The sequence below is a fragment of the Schistocerca serialis genome, chromosome 1, assembly GCF_023864345.2.
Source record: "Schistocerca serialis cubense isolate TAMUIC-IGC-003099 chromosome 1, iqSchSeri2.2, whole genome shotgun sequence".
Lineage (NCBI taxonomy): Eukaryota > Metazoa > Arthropoda > Insecta > Orthoptera > Acrididae > Schistocerca > Schistocerca serialis.
The window spans coordinates 308,533,325-308,555,112 of NC_064638.1; the positions used below are offsets into that span (position 1 = coordinate 308,533,325).

Below are 21,788 nucleotides of genomic sequence, written 5' to 3' on the forward strand. Positions count from 1 at the left end.
CATACCATTATACATCACTGTGGTCATCAGGGCAAAACAGGGTGTTGCGTGCCACTATTTCAGTTGTTCAAAAGCAGGTCTTTACTTTACAAGATTACCGTATAAGGTCTCGCAGATAGAAGCACAGATGGAATATTAGCTCAGATAGAAATAAAATGGCTCTGGCACTGGGTTTGTCAAAGCAACAATCCTGGAAAGGAAGTTTAGACACATCTCTTGCAAACGCAAGGAGGAGGAGGAGGAGGAGGACAGTCGTGGTCTAACATCTTGTAACAAGGAATGAGATATAACACAAGTTCAAAATGGGGGAAGGATGTGGAAGGAAATGGCCATGTACTTTCCAAAGAAACCATTCCAGCAGTTGCCTTAATCAATCTAAGGAAAAGTAAGTGTGTGTGTGTGTGTGTGTGTGTGTGTGTGTGTGTGTGTGTGTTGTCTGGTTAACGTAAAAAAGATGTGTTTATTATTTTATTTTTATACTGTGAATTTTATTTTGTAAAGTATTAAGAAAAGTCTTACAAGGTATAGTACCTGCAGAATGTATGACAATGCCACTACTCAACATGATCAGTGCAGGTGCTTTGCAGGATGACAGCAGCTCTCAGTAACAACCAGCGAACAGAACCTCACAAGGGGAAAGAACTCACCGTATGAACTGAACTATGGGAAGCGGAGCATCCAAACAACATAAATAAAATCTGGAAACATACTCAGCATGTGGCTAATGAATGAGAACACGACACCTCTGGGCATGAAGCACCAGGATAGATCAATGGCTGTTAAACTCCATGAGAGAAGTAGCCTGATCCACTTATTGCCACTCACAAGTATACACTTCTGCCAGTGGGTCTGCCCACCGACACCATGCAAGCACCATGCATGACAGATGTGTGAACTACTTCGATGTTCTACACATGCCAGCTTACCTGCCTTCATCATGACATCCACTGAAGGGGATATTAAATCCATCAAAAAGGCCAGGGTTGGGTTGCAACCTCCATTGCAGAAGAAGAGAGAGTGCCAGAGAACCCAGCAATGGACTGATCACCATAGGAGCCAACACTGACACCCCAGGCTCCGCTGGAAGGGTGGAAGGACATGGAGGAAGAGGCACTGGTGGATCCACCAGCAATAGTGGGGATGGGGCCACCTCCATCGATGAAAGTGAGTTGAGATCTGTGGGCTCCACAACACCAGGTAAAGGCATGAGCTGAAATGGGGCACAAGGCTGCAGGCAACAGAAGGACAGTGGAAGCTGTGGTGTGGGGGGGGGGGGGGGGGGGGGGCAGCAATGGTGAGGGACACTGCTGTGTGTGTGTGTGTGTGTGTGTGTGTGTGTGTGTGTGTGTGTGTGTGTGTGTGTGGAGCTTATGGGCACTCAACGGTGAGGTTATTAGCAGACTTAAACTCATTAAAATAAATGTCTAAAATTGTTGCACACAGTGAGGACGAAACCTATAAAATCAGACTCATCCACTCACTCCCACCTCACTCGCACTGTGCCACACAGTCACTCTATCTCACATGCATGAAGATATCTGAGAAAGGGTGGAAGATGCTACATCTGCGTTTAAAATAGATGTAAAACCATAGAAGAGCTAAAAGAAAGACACAGGGATGTGGATCTGGCTGACCTCTTACAAGAAACGTGGGTGAAGCGTTCACCCTATCAACACATTAAAAACTTATCCCTAAAATTTTTGTAGGCAATTTTTTCACCGAAGCATAAAACCACACCACATTCATTTGAACATCACTTAAAATAGAGGGTAGATCTGCTGGCAAATCTGCCACAGCCAGTTCATCCACAAATGGAGGGTCGCCTCACCAGAGCAAGAAGACATGCAACAGAGGACTTTGGCCTATATGAAGACGAGCGAGGAGGACATCATCCAGTCTTTGTGGCTGAAAGGAGGTATGTCACAGCTGAAAAGTGAGTTTTATGAGACACAGCTTATTATCCATCACTTTCAGCCACTCATCCTCCCATTGATGCATGATTCAACCAAGGGGTGATAGCATGCGGGGGGATGGCACACTGAAATAACTGAGGATTGTGATACGCCTCCTAGGCTGCTACATCTGACCTTTCATTCCCCGCAATACCCACGTGCCCTGATACCCAGCAGAAAGACGCCGCCTTCTCCAGCCATTGTAGCTGGAGGAGGGCAACCTGGATATTCTGGACTAATTTATCTGCTGGGTACAAGCCATCATAGAGTGTGAAGGACACACAGAGAATCGGAACAGACAAGGAATTTAGCTCCAGTGCTCACAAGATCACATATAATTCTGCATCACAGACAGTAAAGTCTAGAGACATTTGGACCTTGAGGACACAATCAGAGAAAACAACATAGCAAACAATGGAGCCCCGTTTCATCCCGTGTGTAAAGGCAACTGTGGAGTTGTAGTGCTCATTTAAAATGTCATAAAATAATGTATTAAAAAATATGCACGAGTTCAATCTTGCCTGTACTTCACCAAATCTAAAATTACTCTGCGCATCTGCAGTAACCAGTGTGGCAGATAATTAAAACCCTAAATTTGGGGTGGTACGTGCTCCACACCAAGTGACTCCAGCACACATTGCATGTGGATCCCAAATGGCATTGTCGCTCGTGTACGACTGGAGAAAAGGTGTTCCTGAGGTGGATGAACAACAGTCACCACACAAAGAACTGCACCCAAACAGCAACGCCAAGAGAAAAATGTGGCAGGCCATGGTGGTCTGTAGCATGTGACTCAAGAGCACAACAAATCCAGGTGACCTCACAGCTGGCACCCGTGCAGACATGCACCCAATGACCAGTGTTGCCCAGTACATAGCCAGAAAACTCAACAAATGCATCATCATGCAGACACAGACATCTTCATCTGGGTGTTGAATGTATGCACAAAGTGCTCCACCTCTGAGTTAGAAGCCGTGTAAAATGAGATGGTATTCAGATGCTGAATACCTCTGCGGATGAAAAGGCTTCAGTCTGGAGTGTCACAAATTGCCTACTGTTATTCGACATGATCATCCTAACTGATCCCTCAATGGCAAAAATAATTAACAGAAAAATTGCCTTGAAATTTTGAGCCCGGCCCAAGATACTCTCAAACAGCAGGCTATAGGACTGCAGCAAGAAGCATGAAAAATAATGGACTGAGGCACTAAATACAATTTGTCAATGGCCTGAAAGCCAAAAACAGAAAAGGCATCAAGCCCGAAGATATTTTGTGCCAATGGTGGATTGACAACTAACAATGTAAGTTGCCATTCCACATTACTGCAGCTCACAGGCATGGAGAATTGCCCTCACAATGAAATGTACTGTGTACTATAAGACACAAGCTGACAGAGGGCTGCTGCAACTCCAGGCGACCCACGATCCTGTATGTATCCAAGTTAATGAGGCTGACTGACACTCCCATGTCTACTTATAATTCAACAAGCCGCCCATCCACAATCAATGTCAGCAAAATACACTGGGGCGACACTTGTGGGGCATTGGACACAGCCCAGAGTCCAAGGAAAACACTGGACTGTCCGACAACCAACTTGCAGCTCTCTGACTGTCACAAACAGTTGCGAAACATTATATCTGATGGCATACCGGACACATAACCTCCTCAAGTGGGCAGTCTTGGCGAATGTGCAACAAATGACAATCAGGGCAGGACTGGTGGTTCACTCAATGAGTGGAAGGAGAATGACGCCAAGGATCCAAAAATCACAATCGACAGGCAATACCATGCTGCAAGCGATGCAAACCCATCAACCTTGGAGCAGGTGATGACAGGGAACACCAAGATAGTGTTACATCAGAATTGTCAATGGCAGCAACACAAGGTGACTCCGTGGGAAGCAAGGCCACCTGAGGTATCTGACAGGGCCCCAGGGGCTGTTGATCCTGTACACCTAATCACGCCACCTGCCAATTATTAGAAAGGCTGTCCCAAGCCTCCACCATGAGTTCATGCCATTCCACAATTTGGGCAACTTTGTCTAAAAAAGGGTCGTACAAGCCCATCGACTAAGTCAGATCCTTGGGATTAAGAGTGTCTAAAAAAGGGTCGTACAAGCCCATCGACTAAGTCTGATCCTTGGGATTAAGAGCCAACTGGACAATTACATGCCAAGTTGAGACAAAGAAAGCTGGGATATTTTTACTTCCCCTCTTGTTTTGCTATCTGTCTCCTTAGAATTCATTTTTTCACTTTTAACTAATTACCATTAACATACATGATTATAATCTACATTTTCATAAAAGAGAAAGGTTGACCCTCAGTTTTAATGAATATAACACCAGATCTAATTTTGTGCTTAATTTTATGTGTGTAATTGATTTTATAATTTATTTCAACTATTCCTAGTTAGTATATTTTGTTATAGGGTGAAATCAGTAATTGTTTAATAACTTAAATTCTATTGTTGACGTATAAACAAATATAAATTCTGTACTAATTATAAACAATTGGAGGAACAACTAATAATATTCTTAAAGGATCTATTTGGATCTATGCGAAAACACATTAGCAAAGCCAGCCCTTAATTAATTCCAAACTAATTAACAGTTTTGTCAAAAGTATTGTTTGAGTAACAATATTCGTTAATTTCTTGATTTAAACAAATAATTTGGCATAACTTTTACAGTAGAAGAAACTGTTAAAAAGAACCAACTTTTCAATGTATTCAGTTAATTTAATGAGTTAAGTTTTAATTGTAATTTCTGTAAATTTAACTTCAAATAATGTGTAGTTTTAGTACCTATTATTGTGAGGTTATATAAGGGCTCAATTTTTGGTCCCGAGACAATCAGTCCATGGCCGAGTTTCAGACGAGGAACCTGTATTGGTTAGATCAACAACAATGCATTCATGAAATAAGTGTAACACAATTAGGCCATGTGTTAAAACAATAACAGTGTCTGTTCCATATGTAACTTTCTATATTTCAAGAACTGTGAACTTTGTGGTTAGGTTTTTACTGCTTATGCATGTTCAATAGTAAACTATTGTAGCAGTATGTGGAGATTTGCCTGAAAACTATTAATGAGGCTTATGGAAAGTTAAAACAATAGTGCACTGGCCATATATAACTGTGTACTATTGGGGGAGGGGGAGGGGAGGGGGGGGGGGGAGTTGTGAACAGTGAAAGATAACTACTGTGAAATGCAACTGTGCACCTGTCAGCTACATTATTTAAAGTAATCAGTGTTGTACTTCCACACCCCATTTTTCAGCCAGTATCACAACGTAGTACATCAACACCGAGGACAACAAACGAAAAAATAAATTAGGCAAACTGTCACAAAGTTAGTGAATCTGCTTAAGAGGCATCACAGACACTCAAAACACTTGTGCAAGAGGCCTTGCAAATCAGCAATACAGGTCACATACAACTGTCAAGGGCACTAGTGATACTGGTTAACCTGCAGCCATGCCATTACCACATAGGTTTCATGGCCGAAATATTGTGTAAGCAACTGACAAAACTCGTCAAAGGGAGGCTTCTCGGGCTGAGTGGAGAGTTTAAAATTTTGGGTAACTTCATATTAACCTGCACTGCTGGACAACAAAGTTGTCTTATCAACCAGACTGACAATATATCTTACACGACAGTGCAGCAAGAACTGGTGCAGATAATTCTCCCACCTTAGACTCACTGAAACTGGCAAACGACGTTGGGGGCAGGGCACGAGGTAAGGACACGAAGCAAGCCAGCATTCTGGGTTATCACAGCCTGCATCTGTTCCCACTCCTACTGCTATTACTGCAGCTCCTTGTGCAGGCAGAATTATTCCTGGCGGCATTCCAAAAATGCCGAGTCCACGGTAGCCATAAGTGAACACTATTAAAACAGGGAAAGAAAGAAATAGGGAATAAAAAGCATAAGAATGTACTTTGTTGCCACTTCTGTATCTGCAGATGCTGTGACAATGCTGCTGCTAACATGGTCAGCAAGGTACTTTACACACACACACACACACACACACACACACACACACGCACAGAAAGAGAGAGAAAGATGGGACGAGGGTTAGTGACAGTTAATGAAATGAGACACTTAGGTGCAAAATGTAAGTACAATGTATATAAATAACAGAAGTCAGCAACAAATGACATTTAAAAACTTTTGAAATGTCCGTGGCAGGGAAAACAAACTAAAAACAATTATGGCAAATATAAAATGCTGTACCTTACCTGAAGAGGAATACTCCAAAATGCATGAAAACTGGCACAGGCATTAACTACACGATCTGTGTCAGTGCTCATGAAGTTTACAACTTCCCCTGTCCTAAAACAAGGAAATAAAGGTTGTAAAGAGGCTGATGTCTGCACACAAGTAATGTAAGGAGGAACAGTAATAGGAGATTTGTTAAATGGAAAACTCCCTTCATATTTTAAAATCAGATTTAAGTTAGAGATACCTGACAGTTTCCCTCATTCTAGAAAGGAATGTGATTCTGTTAGCTCTACAAAGGTATTAACAACTGATTTACAAAAAAAAAAAAAAAAAAAAAAAAAAAAAAGAAAACGGGGAGGTATGCAATATTATGTAACTTTGTTTCCTACACTTTTAATTTCTAGGAGCATTCTGTGTGGAATAATGACCTATACTGCCGCTAAGGAAAGAAAAATTTCAAATAAATAACAAAGTAGAAAATAACGTGAAAATTGTGATTTTTAGCAACATAAGGCAAAATTGGCACTTTTTTACAATTGTCATGAAATTTTGAATTTTTCCCACTCCTACGTAAAAATGTTGTACATCTGATAGTAGCAGTTTATTAAGATTGGTAGATGATAGTTGCTGAATGCAGAATTGGATTTTAAAGAATCATGTGTAATCTTAAAACAGCATACCAGTTCCTGTTTAAAGAATTATAGCTTTTAAACACGTCATTTCGGTGAAGTGGTGTGTTGCACAAGCATTTTTTGAAGCAATGAACTAGATTAACCTACCGCCTGAATGTATGTTTTATTTTTACACATTTATTATGATGTAGAAGGATGCAGTGTACCTGCAGGCCAGGACGATGATACACATTGTACCACACTTGCAGTACCTGCTGGTTGGGCAGCTTATTCACTTTTGTTGGGTCCTACCTTGCAGATATGGTACGAATCATAGCAGAAGAGTGGCCGGGACGATGCATATGATGGCATGGAGACAAGATAAAACCTGAAACTTCCTGGCAGATTAAAACTGTGTGCCGGACCAGGACTCAAAATTGGGACCTTTGCCTTTCACGCGAAAGTGCTCTATCATCTGAGGTACCCAAGCATGACTCACGCCCCGTCCTCACAGCTTTACTTCTGCCAGTATCTCGTCTCCTACCTTCCAAACTTCACAGAAGCTCTCCTGAAAACCTTGCAGAACTAGCACTCCTTGAAGAAAGGATATTGCGGAGACATGGCTTAGCCACAGCCTGGGGGATGCTTCTGTGAAGTTTGGAAGGTAGGAGACGAGATACGGCAGAAGTAAAGCTGTGAGGACGGGGCATGAGTCGTGCTTGGGTAGTTCAGATGGTAGAGCACTTGCCCGCAAAAGGCAAAGGTCACGAGTTCGAGTCTCGGTCCGGCACACAGTTTTAATCTGCCAGGAAGTTTCATATCAGTGCACACTCTGCTGTAGAGTGAAAATCTCATTCAAGAAAAAACCTGTTATATATTTGCTCAATTGAAATCTGTTAAATAAGACAGAATGTTTTTGGACTTTGTCCTTATCAATGTAATTCTGATATTCTGAGTAATGAAGCACTTTTGTATTGCATCGTCATTGTAAACAAGGATGCAGAGTACACAATACATTGTTTATGAGGAGCTTTGTATTTGTTCCGCGCATTGGCTGTTGTATTGCACTCTTAATTAGCAGCAGTAACTGCAGAACTTTAAGGAAAGAAGTTTCATCAGAAGAAGTTGTCAAGTGTGCTGAAATAATAAGATGAGCAAGATTAAAAATGGACATTTTACCTCCAAATCAGACCTTACTTCACCACCCGATATCACGGTACATAACCATCGCATACATCGCATGGGGAAATCGGTAACAACAACCCAGAAGACCAAAAACAAATACAGCTGGGAGTAAATAATATTGACTAAGAACAAGAACAGCAAACAGAAATTTGAAATTTTAAAGAAGATTGGTGATCCCCCTCCGAGTCAATAGCTATTGCCCATAATGGCCTTACCACAGTGGTAACACTGGTTCCCATCAGATCACCAAAGTTAAGCGCTGTCAGTCTGGACTAGCACTTGGATGGGTGACCATCCAGTCTGCCGAGCACTGTTGGCAAGCGGGGGGGGGTCAGCCCTTGTGAGGCAAACTGAGGAGCTACTTGATTGAGAAGTAGCAGCTCCGGTCTCGGAAACTAACATACGGCCGGGACAGCGGTGTGCTGACCACATGACCCTCCATATCCGCATCCAGTAATGCCTGTGGGCTGAGGATGACACGGCGGCCAGTCGGTACCTTTGAGCCTTCATGGCCTGTTGGGAGTAGTTTAGTTTTAGTTTTTTGTTTGATAGCTATTGTCCATAGCAACAATGGTCAAAAGCCTGATTATGTTGCAGTGCCAAAGCAATTAACAGCACTGCAAATTAAAAATTTTGAAGGGGTTTGAGTAGTCAATGAATAACAATTATTTACTACAATTATTACAGAGATGAAACTAATTAGTCCAAGAGTCAGAAGATTTTCTACTACGACTACAGAGGGAACTGTACCATGATGAGTCTACAGTAGCCCTGCAGATCACAGCTGCAGCTTGTTGACCTGCAGCAGTGGCAGTGTCTACACTGCATTCCCTTTCAGTGGCACAGCATGATCTACACACCAATTCAGCTTCTCATCAACTTCTAGTCACAGTGAGATTCTGGTGAGCCTATGCGATTGTTTCATTTCACACAAAGTTATTTATATGAGTTGGCTGATTCATTGATATTACAGTCATTGATCGATATTATGGTATTAGGATACTATGTTTCTTCATTTTGTGAAGTGCACAATTTTACATTTCTGAACATTTAGAGCAAGTTACCAGTTTCTACACAAGTTGAAATCTTTTTAAGGTTTGACAATATTATTCAGCTTCTTCCAGACAATACTTCATTACAGATAACTGCATCATCTGCAAAAAGCCTGAGGTTACTATTAACATTGTCTGCAAGGTCATTAATATACAACATGAACAGCAAGTTACTTAGAAATCTGACAATGACCCTCCATCCAAGGTAACATGGTGTGTCCACCCTTCCAAACAGCCCTCAATTTAGTCAAAAATTTCAGTTCATACCCCATATGATCACATATTTTTTAATAAGCATAGGTGTGGGACAGAGTCACATGCTTTTTTTTCAAATCAAGAAATACTTCTTCTTCGTGACCGTCTAGATGCAAGGCTTTCAGTATGTCATGTGAGAAAAGTGTGAGTTGGTTACACATGATCAATGTTCTTGAAATCCATGCTGGTTGAATAAGAATCTTTATTAGCCATTCAGTATTTTCTTATACAATGGGCTTCATCAATAAGTTCAATTACAGTATAAAGATGGTTACATTCTCATAACAATGTATATATAAATCATATGAATGTTAGTGTAGTACAATAGCAAACATTTGGAATTTTATATAGTGTTAATTTCACAATAAAAAAGAAAACATTATACAAATTTATATTAAGCGGGGAGTATTCATGCTGATGACACTATGTCATTATCATATACATGTTGATATCACTATGTCATTATCCTAAGATATTGATAGAAATATAGAGCACTTGAAATAGGTCTATGCCTATATGTTAGATATTGTTTTTGTATATGGTTATTGTATATGGTTGGCAGGGAGGAGATCATTCTGTTCAAGATACCTCATTCTAATTGAGTTCAGAATATGTTCTAAGATTCTAGAACAAATCAGTGACAAGGATATTGGGTGGTAGATGAGTTTTGTTACTTGAGAAGTAAAGTAAGTGATGATGGTTGAAATAGATACAATATAAAGTGCATACTGGCTATAATGAGAAAATCATTTCTGAAAAAGACAAATTTTTTGACACAGATGAGAAAATTTAATGTTGATATGGATAGGTCTCGATTGTATCTTTGTATGGATGTGAAATACATATGATAAACAGTATGGGCAAGAAGAGAATAGAATATTTTGAAATGTGGTGCTAAAGAGAATGCTGAAGATTATATGGGTACATTGGATAACTAATGAATGGGTCTTCAACAGAATCGGGGAGATTGACAGCACAATTTGACTAAAAGAAGGGATTGATTGATCGACTGATTGACTGGATATATTCTGAGGCAACATCAAAAATCATCAAAAGGCTCAGATAAGTAATTGATTCAACTGAATGCAGGTTGCAGTAGTTAAGCAGAGACGAAGACACTTGCATACAATAGAGTACCGTGTGGAGCAGCACCCAGCCAGTCTCCAAACTGAAGGTAGTAACAACAACAATAACAACAACAACAGTTTCTACAGTGATGATCACACATTATTTTTTATAACAAAACAGGACAGGACAGTTTTTTGCACATTTGACCTGAGACGTGAGTCCCTTAAGTTCCTTTGTAGTGGTGAATATGAAGATTTTGTGAATGTTCAACATCTAGTTAATAAACTGTAAGTTGGAAATGAACCAGCTTAAAGATATCAAGCTCATGATGGATTACAACCAGATATTTACAAAAAAGGAGCTACAGGTTATATTTGAGTACCACCATAAGTTTTTATGGTGTACAAAGAGATTTTATCAAAGAATAGGAATGTATAAAATGCAATGTTATCTTCTTATCATATTTGCTCACAAACATCATACATAATAATCTTACAGATTCTGTTATTAATGTTAATACACTATTACTGGTAATTAATTTCAAAGTTATTGGCAAATCAGCCACTGCTGTAAAATATTTTTGATACAAACAACTTTTTTTCTTTTTTTCCACTGGAATCCACATAGTTAGTTAAACCATGTAGTGGGCAGCACTATGAAAAAATCGAACTAGATACATATGAGTCACCCTAGTACACCTAAAACTGCTGTTTCATTTGAAAGACTTTACACAGTTACCACATAAAACGTAAGATAGTAAATGTTTTACTCTAGCAAGAATAAATTCAGTCTTGTAAGCCAGATGTGGTACAAATAAACATGAAATGTCAACTAAAATGCTGTCAAATTTGAAGCTATACAAAGCAGATACAGTACATGAAACAAACAGAAGAGCACTGATTATCAAATTTAAAATCTCCTCATTCTTTCGAAGTACATAGCACCAAATGCACATGGCAAAAAGTAACGTACACAAACTGGTAGCAAATTAATGCCACAAAAACACACAGGGAGGAAGACAATTTTGGATTATCATCTCTTTACAGCTATTTCTACGTATAGAGTTTGCCATTACAAGTCTTAATTTTAAGCTTAAAGCAAGAGCAAATTAAATAATAAACAAATGAGCTACATGATGTGATTAGTTCTCACAGCAGTTTCCCTTAATATTTGCAATCAAAACAGATCATATTCTAATGCTTTAGACAACCAGAAGTGATGTGAAGTTGGATTGCAAAATTCACACCTCTCTCCCATAGGTTGACTTACTTGGTATGTACAGCTGATCTTGTTCTCTTGATTTCTGGCTACATTGAACTTTAAAAACTTCTTCTCCGAAGAGTACTGCTGGTTAACAGGAATTTATAGCACTCTCTCTCTCTACTATGGAAATAATTTTTTTCTCGTTACAACAGTCAATGATATAAAACACCATAAGATACATAAACACTCCTTGTTCTTCCAATACGACTTCCGTGGCGCGAGTGCCAAACACCTGTCAATGCCATTCGACCATCACGTCTACCTTGTGCTCATGACTCCTTTCCAGTCTGCACACACAAAAATGTGTCATGCAGTATGTACGTTCTCTCACATTTATTTTTAAAATATCATGTGTTCAAAATGGTAGAAGGGCAAGGGGTTCTAGAATTTACTTAGGTGGAAATTCTCAAATCTACATATCCCCCCCCCCCCCCCCCCCCTCTCTCCACCCCTCAGATCGAACACTTGATATTTACACATACTCATTATGTACATTAGTATTACATATAACAACAATTCCAATTTCCACAGTATACATTCCATATATTTTTATTAACCATGCACAACCCTTTTATTTACTATTTAGCTCTTTTTTTTTTTTTTTCATTCTACTTTGATAATAACAACTCGAGCATTTCACCTAATGTTGGAGTCGGTTTTTTTATATCTAGGAATCGTGCGGACAACATTTCTGATTTCCAATCATAAATTCCAGGTGTCACATACACTTGGTTATTTCTTATTTTATTCTAATTCTTTGTACTATTTTTGCTTCAGCACAAACTAGTTTCATTATTCACAGTAGTTTGTAGTCTGGAGGAACACTGGGCAAATGAAAGTGTTCTTTCTGACACTCATAACACATAATAATGCTAGTGGTATATAGAATTCTAACTTACCAGAATAGTTCCTGTAAAATGTGTGACTTTTGTCATGATACTGCCCTTTTCCCCTAGAATCAGTACCTATACCTTACATGTGGGTTGACCCTATGAGTGCACTTTCTCCTTACGTTCCGGTAGGTAAGCCCCTTTGTAATAAATCCCTATTCTTCAGGCCACAGGTCGTCCCATCTCTATGTAGGTACGCCTGCCCTATATCCTTAGCAAATGCCGGATACGGGCCCCCTTATCCTTTATGTCAGTAGGCCTCATGGTTCATTGCCCTAGTATACATCTTTATGTATAGTATAATTAAATATTTCCTGGAAAAAATAAAAATCTATTTTACAGTTCACTCTCACTTCTTGATACTTCATTTAGTCTCTGGAGTCCTCATCTACTTTTTGACTTCTTTACTCTTAACAGATATTACGTCTACCTCTACTTTCGACTCAACATTCCTTAATAATTATCAAAATCGATTCCTCTCACATTTATGATCTCTTTCCTTACTTACACCTCCTTCTTATATACTCAACGTAGAATCCTTCTAGTTTTTTATATGTATATATAAATGCGATATTGACTCATCATAGTTCTTATATATATACCTGTGTGTGTGTGTGTGTGTGTGTGTGTGTGTGTGTGTGTGTGTGTGTGCTGCCTGATTCTTCAGCCTTCTTATCTGAAGATAAGTTGTAGGTTATTGGAAACAACGGAAACCAGGAAGGACTTCTGTGATAGAAGTAGATGAATATGGAAAGAGGGAGAAGTAGATAGGTCCTCAAATGAGAAGTAAGAAAGGGGAAAAAAATAAATAAATAAATAAATAAAATAAAATAAAAAAATTTAGATGTGGTTGCTTAGATCGAAGAAGAGAAAGAAGACAGCCCCAAAGACAGGAAACCCTTCCCACCCCCCTTCCCCAGGATCCCTACCTCGCCAGTACATGAGTGAGAAGCTGGAGGAGGTTTGGTGTTAAATCGTCTCCTACAGAACGGACATTCCCACCTTCACCTTTGAGGTTCCCGAAGAAAATCTTAGTAACCCTATGGTAACGGAAAATGATGAAGAACCAGATACACTTGTTTGTGAGGGTTGTTAGAGAGGTGTGATGTGTGTTTTGTGTTAGTCATGATTTATCTGGTAGTGTTAATCATGCTTTTACCTTTACTACCCACCCCCTCAAAAAATCAATACAAACCCTTCCATCTACGTCACATCCCATGTTGTTGTTGTTATGGTCTTCAGTCCTGAGACTGGTTTGATGCAGCTCTCCATGCTACTCTATCCTGTGCAAGCTTTTTCATCTCCCAGTACCTACTGCAACCTACATCCTTCTGAATCTGCTTAGTGTATTCATCTCTTGGTCTACCCCTACGATTTTTACCCTCCACGCTGCCCTCCAATACTAAATTGGTGATCCCTTGATGCCTCAGAACATGTCCTACCAACCGATCCCTTCTTCTGGTCAAGTTGTGCCACAAACTTCTCTTCTCCCCAATCCTATTCAATACTTCCTCATTAGTTATGTGATCTACCCATCTAATCTTCAGCATTCTTCTGTAGCACCACATTTCGAAAGCTTCTATTCTCTTCTTGTCCAAACTATTTATCGTCCATGTTTCACTTCCATACATGGCTACACTCCATACGAATACTTTCAGAAATGACTTCCTGACACTTAAATCAATACTGGATGTTAACAAATTTCTCTTCTTCAGAAACGCTTTCCTTGCCATTGCCAGCCTACATTTTATATCCTCTCTACTTCTACCATCATCAGTTATTTTGCTCCCCAGATAGCAAAACTCCTTTACTACTTTAAGTGCCTCATTTCCTAATCTAATTCCCTCAGCATCACCCGACTTAATTAGACTACATTCCATTATCCTTGTTTTGCTTTTGTTGATGTTCATCTTATATCCTCCTTTCAAGACACTGTCCATTCCATTCAACTGCTCTTCCAAGTCCTTTGCTGTCTCTGACAGAATTACAATGTCATCGGCGAACCTCAAAGTTTTTATTTCTTCTCCATGAATTTTAATACCTACTCCGAATTTTTCTTTTGTTTCCTTTACTGCTTGCTCAATATACAGATTGAACAACATCGGGGACAGGCTACAACCCTGTCTTACTCCCTTCCCAACCACTGCTTCCCTTTCATGTCCCTCGACTCTTATAACTGCCATCTGGTTCCTGTACAAATTGTAAATAGCCTTTCGCTCCCTGTATTTTACCCCTGCCACCTTCAGAATTTGAAAGAGAGTATTCCAGTCAACATTGTCAAAAGCTTTCTCTAAGTCTACAAATGCTAGAAACGTAGGTTTGCATTTCCTTAATCTTTCTTCTAAGATAAGTCGTAAGGTCAGTATTGCCTCACGTGTTCCAGTGTTTCTACGGAATCCAAACTGATCTTCCCCGAGGTTGGCTTCTACTAGTTTTTCCATTCGTCTGTAAAGAATTCGTGTTAGTATTTTGCAGCTGTGACTTATTAAGCTGATAGTTCGGTAATTTTCACATCTGTCAACACCTGCTTTCTTCGGGATTGGAATTATTATATTCTTCTTGAAGTCTGAGGGTATTTCACCTGTTTCATACACCTTGCTCACCAGATGGTAGAGTTTTGTCAGGACTGGCTCTCGCACGGCCGTCAGTAGTTCCAATGGAATATTGTCTACTCCGGGGGCCTTGTTTCGACTCAGGTCTTTCAGTGCTCTGTCAAACTCTTCACGCAGTATCATATCTCCCATTTCATCTTCATCTACATCCTCTTCCATTTCCATAATATTGTCCTCAAGTACATCGCCCTTGTATAGACCCTCTATATACTCCTTCCACCTTTCTGCTTTCCCTTCTTTGCTTAGAACTGGGTTTCCATCTGAGCTCTTAATATTCATACAAGTCGTTCTCTTATCTCCAAAGGTCTCTTTTATTTTCCTGTAGCCAGTATCTATCTTACCCCTAGTGAGATAGGCCTCTACATCCTTACATTTGTCCTCTAGCCATCCCTGCTTAGCCATTTTGCACTTCCTGTCGATCTCATTTTTGAGACGTTTGTATTCCTTTTTGCCTGTTTCACTTACTGCATTTTTATATTTTCTCCTTTCATCAATTAAATTCAATATTTCTTCTGTTACCCAAGGATTTCTACTAGCCCTCGTCTTTTTACCTACTTGATCCTCTGCTGCCTTCACTACTTCATCCCTCAAAGCTACCCATTCTTCTTCTACTGTATTTATTTCCCCCATTCCTGTCAATTGCTCCCTTATGCTCTCCCTGAATCTCTGTACAACCTCTGGTTCTTTTAGTTTATCCAGGTCCCATCTCCTTAAATTTCCACCTTTTTGCAGTTTCTTCAGTTTTAATCTACAGGTCATAACCAATAGATTGTGGTCAGAGTCCACATCTGCCCCTGGAAATGTCTTACAATTTAAAACCTGGTTCCTAAATCTCTGTCTTACCATTATATAATCTATCTGATACCTTTTAGTATCTCCAGGGTTCTTCCATGTATACAATCTTCTTTCATGATTCTTAAACCAAGTGTTAGTTATGATTATGTTGTGCTCTGTGCAAAATTCTACCAGGCGGCTTCCTCTTTCATTTCTGTCCCCCAATCCATATTCACCTACTATGTTTCCTTCTCTCCCTTTTCCTACACTCGAATTCCAGTCACCCATGACTATTAAATTTTCGTCTCCCTTCACAATCTGAATAATTTCTTTTATTTCATCATACATTTCTTCAATTTCTTCGTCATCTGCAGAGCTAGTTGGCATATAAACTTGAACTACTGTAGTAGGTGTGGGCTTCGTATCTATCTTGGCCACAATAATGCGTTCACTATGCTGTTTGTAGTAGCTTACCCGCATTCCTATTTTCCTATTCATTATTAAACCTACTCCTGCATTACCCCTATTTGATTTTGTGTTTATAACCCTGTAGTCACCTGACCAGAAGTCTTGTTCCTCCTGCCACCGAACTTCACTAATTCCCACTATATCTAACTTCAACCTATCCATTTCCCTTTTTAAATTTTCTAACCTACCTGCCCGATTAAGGGATCTGACATTCCACGCTCCGATCCGTAGAACGCCAGTTTTCTTTCTCCTGATAACGACATCCTCTTGAGTAGTCCCCGCCCGGAGATCCGAATGGGGGACTATTTTACCTCCGGAATATTTTACCCAAGAGGACGCCATCATCATTTAATCATACAGTAAAGCTGCATGCCCTCGGGAAAAATTACGGCTGTAGTTTCCCCTTGCTTTCAGCCGTTCGCAGTACCAGCACAGCAAGGCCGTTTTGGTTATTGCTACAAGGCCAGATCAGTCAATCATCCAGACTGTTGCCCTTGCAACTACTGAAAAGGCTGCTGCCCCTCTTCAGGAACCACACGTTTGTCTGGCCTCTCAACAGATACCCCTCCGTTGTGGTTGCATCCCATAAAAGGTATAAAATATTCTGTACCAAGTATAAAATTATATATTCCATTATCACAGTCATTTAACTAGCAGTATAACATTATGTTTTCCACAAATATAATATTCCATTCAATTTACTAAGAAAATTATGCTTCAATGCCTTTAACTCTATTATCTTACATTCAGTGTGAGAATGGTATTCTCACAAATTTGGAAATTATTTCAAAAGTTCTCCCTATTTAGTTAGGACTAGGATTACCAGGCAGCTTTCAAGAAAACTACTTTTTGGAATCATTCATATTAACAGATTTACTGACGTTGACTTCACTGAGACTTCTGTCCACGGATCTGCACAGAACCTGGTGAATCTATTACTTACAAAGAATAATTCAGGCAAAATAAAATCTAACTATACATCAAGAGCGAGAGAGACTGGTTGGCTAAGCAGATCTTATCTCAGGGGTAATGTGCGCACCAATTCCCATCTCGTGTCACCTCCTATCACGACAGAATAAGTCTGGATAAGACAGGACGAATCATGAAGACAGGTAGGGGCACCCCTGGAATAACCGAGGATGAGACAATCAAAATTCCTAGCAGGCACAACTCCCTAACAACCGAGGATGATGGAGTCAAACTCCTAGTGGTCACAACTCTCTAACAACCGAGGACAATGCAGTCACCTACCAGGAGCAGTTTTGGGTGACGTAATCACAGTTCCTCACTGGGATGTTTCTCTAACAAACTGTAAGCGGGGATGATATAATAGAGTAAGAAGTTGGGGGAATTCGCTGCAGGAAAATTTTATTAGAGAATAAACACCAAAAACAACTTAGGATCCAACGGTCGTCACTCAGCCTGTTAACACAGAATGTTAACGTCCCTGGGAGACATATGTGACAGTCGCCAAGTTCTAACGCTGTAGATGACCTGAAGCAATGTGAAGTTGAATTGCAAAATTCACACTTCTCTCCCATAGGTTGACCTACTTGGTACATACAGCCAATCTTGTTCTCTTGATTTCCGGCAACGTCGATCTCCAAAAACTTCTTCTCCAAAGAATACTGTTGGTTAACACGAATTTATAACTCTCTCTCTCTCTCTCTCTCTCTCTCTCTCTCTCTCTCTCTACTTTTGAAATAATGTAGAACTCAAAGAATACTTTTAGTTCAGTCTTGGTATATTTCAACTTCCACAAATAATATATTACCCATTTCTCACATCAATAATTGAATGTATACAAGTCAACCAATTCGTCTCACGTTAGACTCGATAAAATACATCTGTAATAAAGTTGGTTTAACAACCACATAATTTATGAACCCCTCTTGCCTCTAGCGAGTCCAATACGTGAATTACAATTAACGTTTCAACTGTTCTTTTTTTCTTGTTACAATAGTCAACGATATAAAACACCTTAAGATAAATAACCACTCCTTGTTCTTCCAATATGGCTTCTGTAGCACGAGTGGCAAACACCTGTCGATGCCATTCAACCGTCGCATCTGCCTTGTGCTCATAACTCCTTTCCAGCCTGCACACACAAACATGTGTCGCGCAGTATGTACATTCTCCCACACTTATACTTGACACCAAATGTCTCCACTATCAGATAGAATTGGAACATAACGTTCATTACAGAAGTTTCAAGATTAAAATACATCAAACAATTTTACCACAGTATTTTCTCAAAAATCTGTTCTGAAACTCTATAAACCAGCTTTTGAAACCGTTATCCACTAATTTCCATCAAGTGTAGTAGGCTCACAGTCATAAGTATTAAAACCTTGTTTAGAGCTGTTGAACATTTTTTCCCACACTTACAATTTTTCACCACAGCCAACAGGAAATAAATGTATGGAGCCAGATCAACACTACATGAAGATACTGAATGCCTTATTGCAAAACTGAGCAAGATACGCTACCCTCTTTGTTCACTAAAATCCTTCTGTAGTGAGAAAACAGTAATGAATACCTTCAATGCCTTACTGCAAAACTGAGCAAGATATGCTACCCTCTTTGTTCAATAAAATCCTTCTGTAGTGAGAAAACAGTAATGAATACCTATCATGCCTGTTTTCATTCTCACATTAAATATGGTGTAACTCTCTGCGGAAACTCAAAAGTAGCTATAGTACTTTCAAACTGCAAAAAAGGGACATTAGAATCATGTCTGGATGGATACCTATAGACTCAGGTAAGCCTCTGTTTAAGATCTCCGGTATTCCTCCTCTATCGCAAATCTACATTATGGTACCCTTATATTCTTTAAAATAAATGTAACAGGTAAGGACTGCAGATTACAAAAAAAACTGAGACACTCATCATAACTTTTCCAGAGAAAACAAAAACGTACATGCAACCCTAATCAAAACATCCCTGTGCCAAAATCATTCTTTCCACATGGGAATTAAGCTTTATAGCTAACTTCCTGAAAACATAAGAGTAATTACCAATATCAACATCTCTGGAAAATCTCTAATGCCATATTTACAGCATCACAGTTTTTACTCGACTCAAGAATATTTATGTTTATGAAGTGTACTATATAAATACTTAATGTATGAAGTGTATTATTGCAGTCTTAAATACGTATGAAAAGAAATCACTTTTGCCTGCATACTTATAAATTAACTTGCCCAATGTCTACACATAAGCTGCTTTTGTAGACAACATGATCAATAAAATACAGTCTACAATCTATACTAAGGTCGAGTGGTAAGGTTAAGCCTTCTTAGCTGTAATTTACACTTGGTATTTCTTGTGATTTAAGCTCTAAGAACAGAATCATGAAGCTGGTTGCATATGCAGATGCACTGTCATGGTGCAGGACGATACTCCACAGTCCTGTCCTTGTTTGCCTTTCCTGAAGTTTTTCAATAACTACAAAAAGATATAGTTCTCCTTTTTTCCCTCCAGAGGTACAGTTCTAACATAATTGCTTTTTGAGGAGAAAGTTATCATTATGTTCTTGCTGACACTTCTGGATTGTTTCACTTTTGTTGGTGGATGTTAAACAAGAAAAATCCTTATTTTTGACAGATATTTATATTCTGAATTAAAATGTAAATAATTAGTAACAATGTCAAAACTAGAATTAACTTTGTGTAATGTGTCTAGAAGATCTCTGCGGCAAATGATCTTTTGCTCATATACAGGGTGTTACAAAAAGGTATGGCCAAACTTTCAGGAAACATTCCTCACACACAAAGAAAGAAAATATGTTATGTGGACATGTGTCCGGAAACGCTTACTTTCCATGTTAGAGCTCATTTTATAACTTCTCTTCAAATCGAATTAATCATGGAATGGAAACACACAGCAACAGAACGTACCAGTGTTACTTCAAACACTTTGTGACAGGAAATGTTCAAAACGTCCTCCGTTAGCGAGGATACATGCATCCACCCTCCGTCGCAAGGAATCCCTGATGCGCTGATGCAGCCCTGGAGAATGGCGTACTGTATCACAGCCGTCCACAATATGAGCACGAAGAGTCTCTACATTTGGTACTGGGGTTGCGTAGACAAGAGCTTTCAAATGCCCCCATAAATGAAAGTCAAGAGGGTTGAGGTAAGGAGAGATTGGAAGCAATGGAATTCATCCGCCTCTACCAATCCATCGGTCACCGAATCTGTTGTTGAGAAGCGTACAAACACTTTGACTGAAATGTGCAGGAGCTCCATCGTGCATGAACCACATGTTGTGTCGTACTTAGCACAGGTAGAGTATCCCGTATGAAATCATGATAACGTGCTCCATTGAGCGTAGGTGGAAGAACGAAACTAAAATGAGCTCTAACATGGAAATTAAGCATTTCCGGACACATGTCCACATAACATCTATTCTTTATTTGTGTGTGAGGAATGTTTTCTGAAAGTTTGGCCGTTACCTTTTTGTAACACCCTGTATAAAAGACTGAGTAGTTCATCAGATTAGAGATTATATTAGATTCAGTTTTCATTCCATAGGCCCAAAAATGAGATGTTTCTCATGGATGTGGAACATATCAGGAAGTACAACATAAAAACATAGAATGTTTGAACATAATACTCACTTCCCTAATCATCTGCCAGGAGATTGTAAACATATGTGAATACATTACAGTAAAATGAAACTGCTAATATTTACAGAATTAATACACTGCAAGAGAGGAAGATAGTTACACACTTTTAACAAATTTATCATACATAAAATACCTAACCTTGACTGTTGTGACCCACATTGTCAAAACTGAAATCTAACTGACATCTTTACTTAATTTGGTCTAACAGTTCCTGCTAAGATATTCATCTACAAGAGGAAGGAGTTGCCTAACAAAACATCTCTCAAATTCTGTTTAACCCGTGCTTTATCTGAAATGAAGTTTTAAATGGTTGCTGGCAGTGTGTTAAAAATGTGTAGTCCTGTATATTGGACCCCTTTTTGGATCAAGGTAAGTGATTTTAGGTCTTTATGCAGATCATTCTTATTGCTAGTATTGTTACTATGTATTGAACTATTGGTTGGAAACAGAGACATATTATTTGCAATAAATTTCATTAAGGAGTAAATACATTGAGAAGTAGTGGTTAGAATACCCAGTTCCTTGAACATGTTTCTATATGAGATTCATGACTTTACACCACAAATGAGTCTTATTACACGCTTTTGCACTCTAAAAACTTTTGCTCGGATTGATGAGATACCACAGAATATGATCCCATATGACATAATAGAATGAAAGTAACAAATGTATGCAAGTTTTTTTGTACATTTTATCTCCTACATCTGACATCATTTTCATTGCAAATACAGATTTGATTAGGCATTTCAGTAATTCTATGGTATGCCCTTCTCCACTGAATTTATTATCAAGTTGCAATCCCAGG

General features: G+C 39.2%; 1 protein-coding gene across 4 annotated transcripts in view; it reads right to left on the reverse strand.

The window, feature by feature from the left end:
* LOC126469267 (ATP-binding cassette sub-family C member 10) overlaps positions 1–21,788 on the reverse strand; it is a 392,679-nt gene that overhangs the window by 256,823 nt on the left and 114,068 nt on the right. For all 4 annotated transcript variants that reach the window (XM_050096621.1, XM_050096622.1, XM_050096619.1 and 1 more), the window contains one exon: positions 6,193–6,286. In XM_050096621.1, the coding sequence (XP_049952578.1) occupies positions 6,193–6,286 (94 nt within the window). The remainder of the gene's footprint in view (positions 1–6,192; positions 6,287–21,788) is intronic.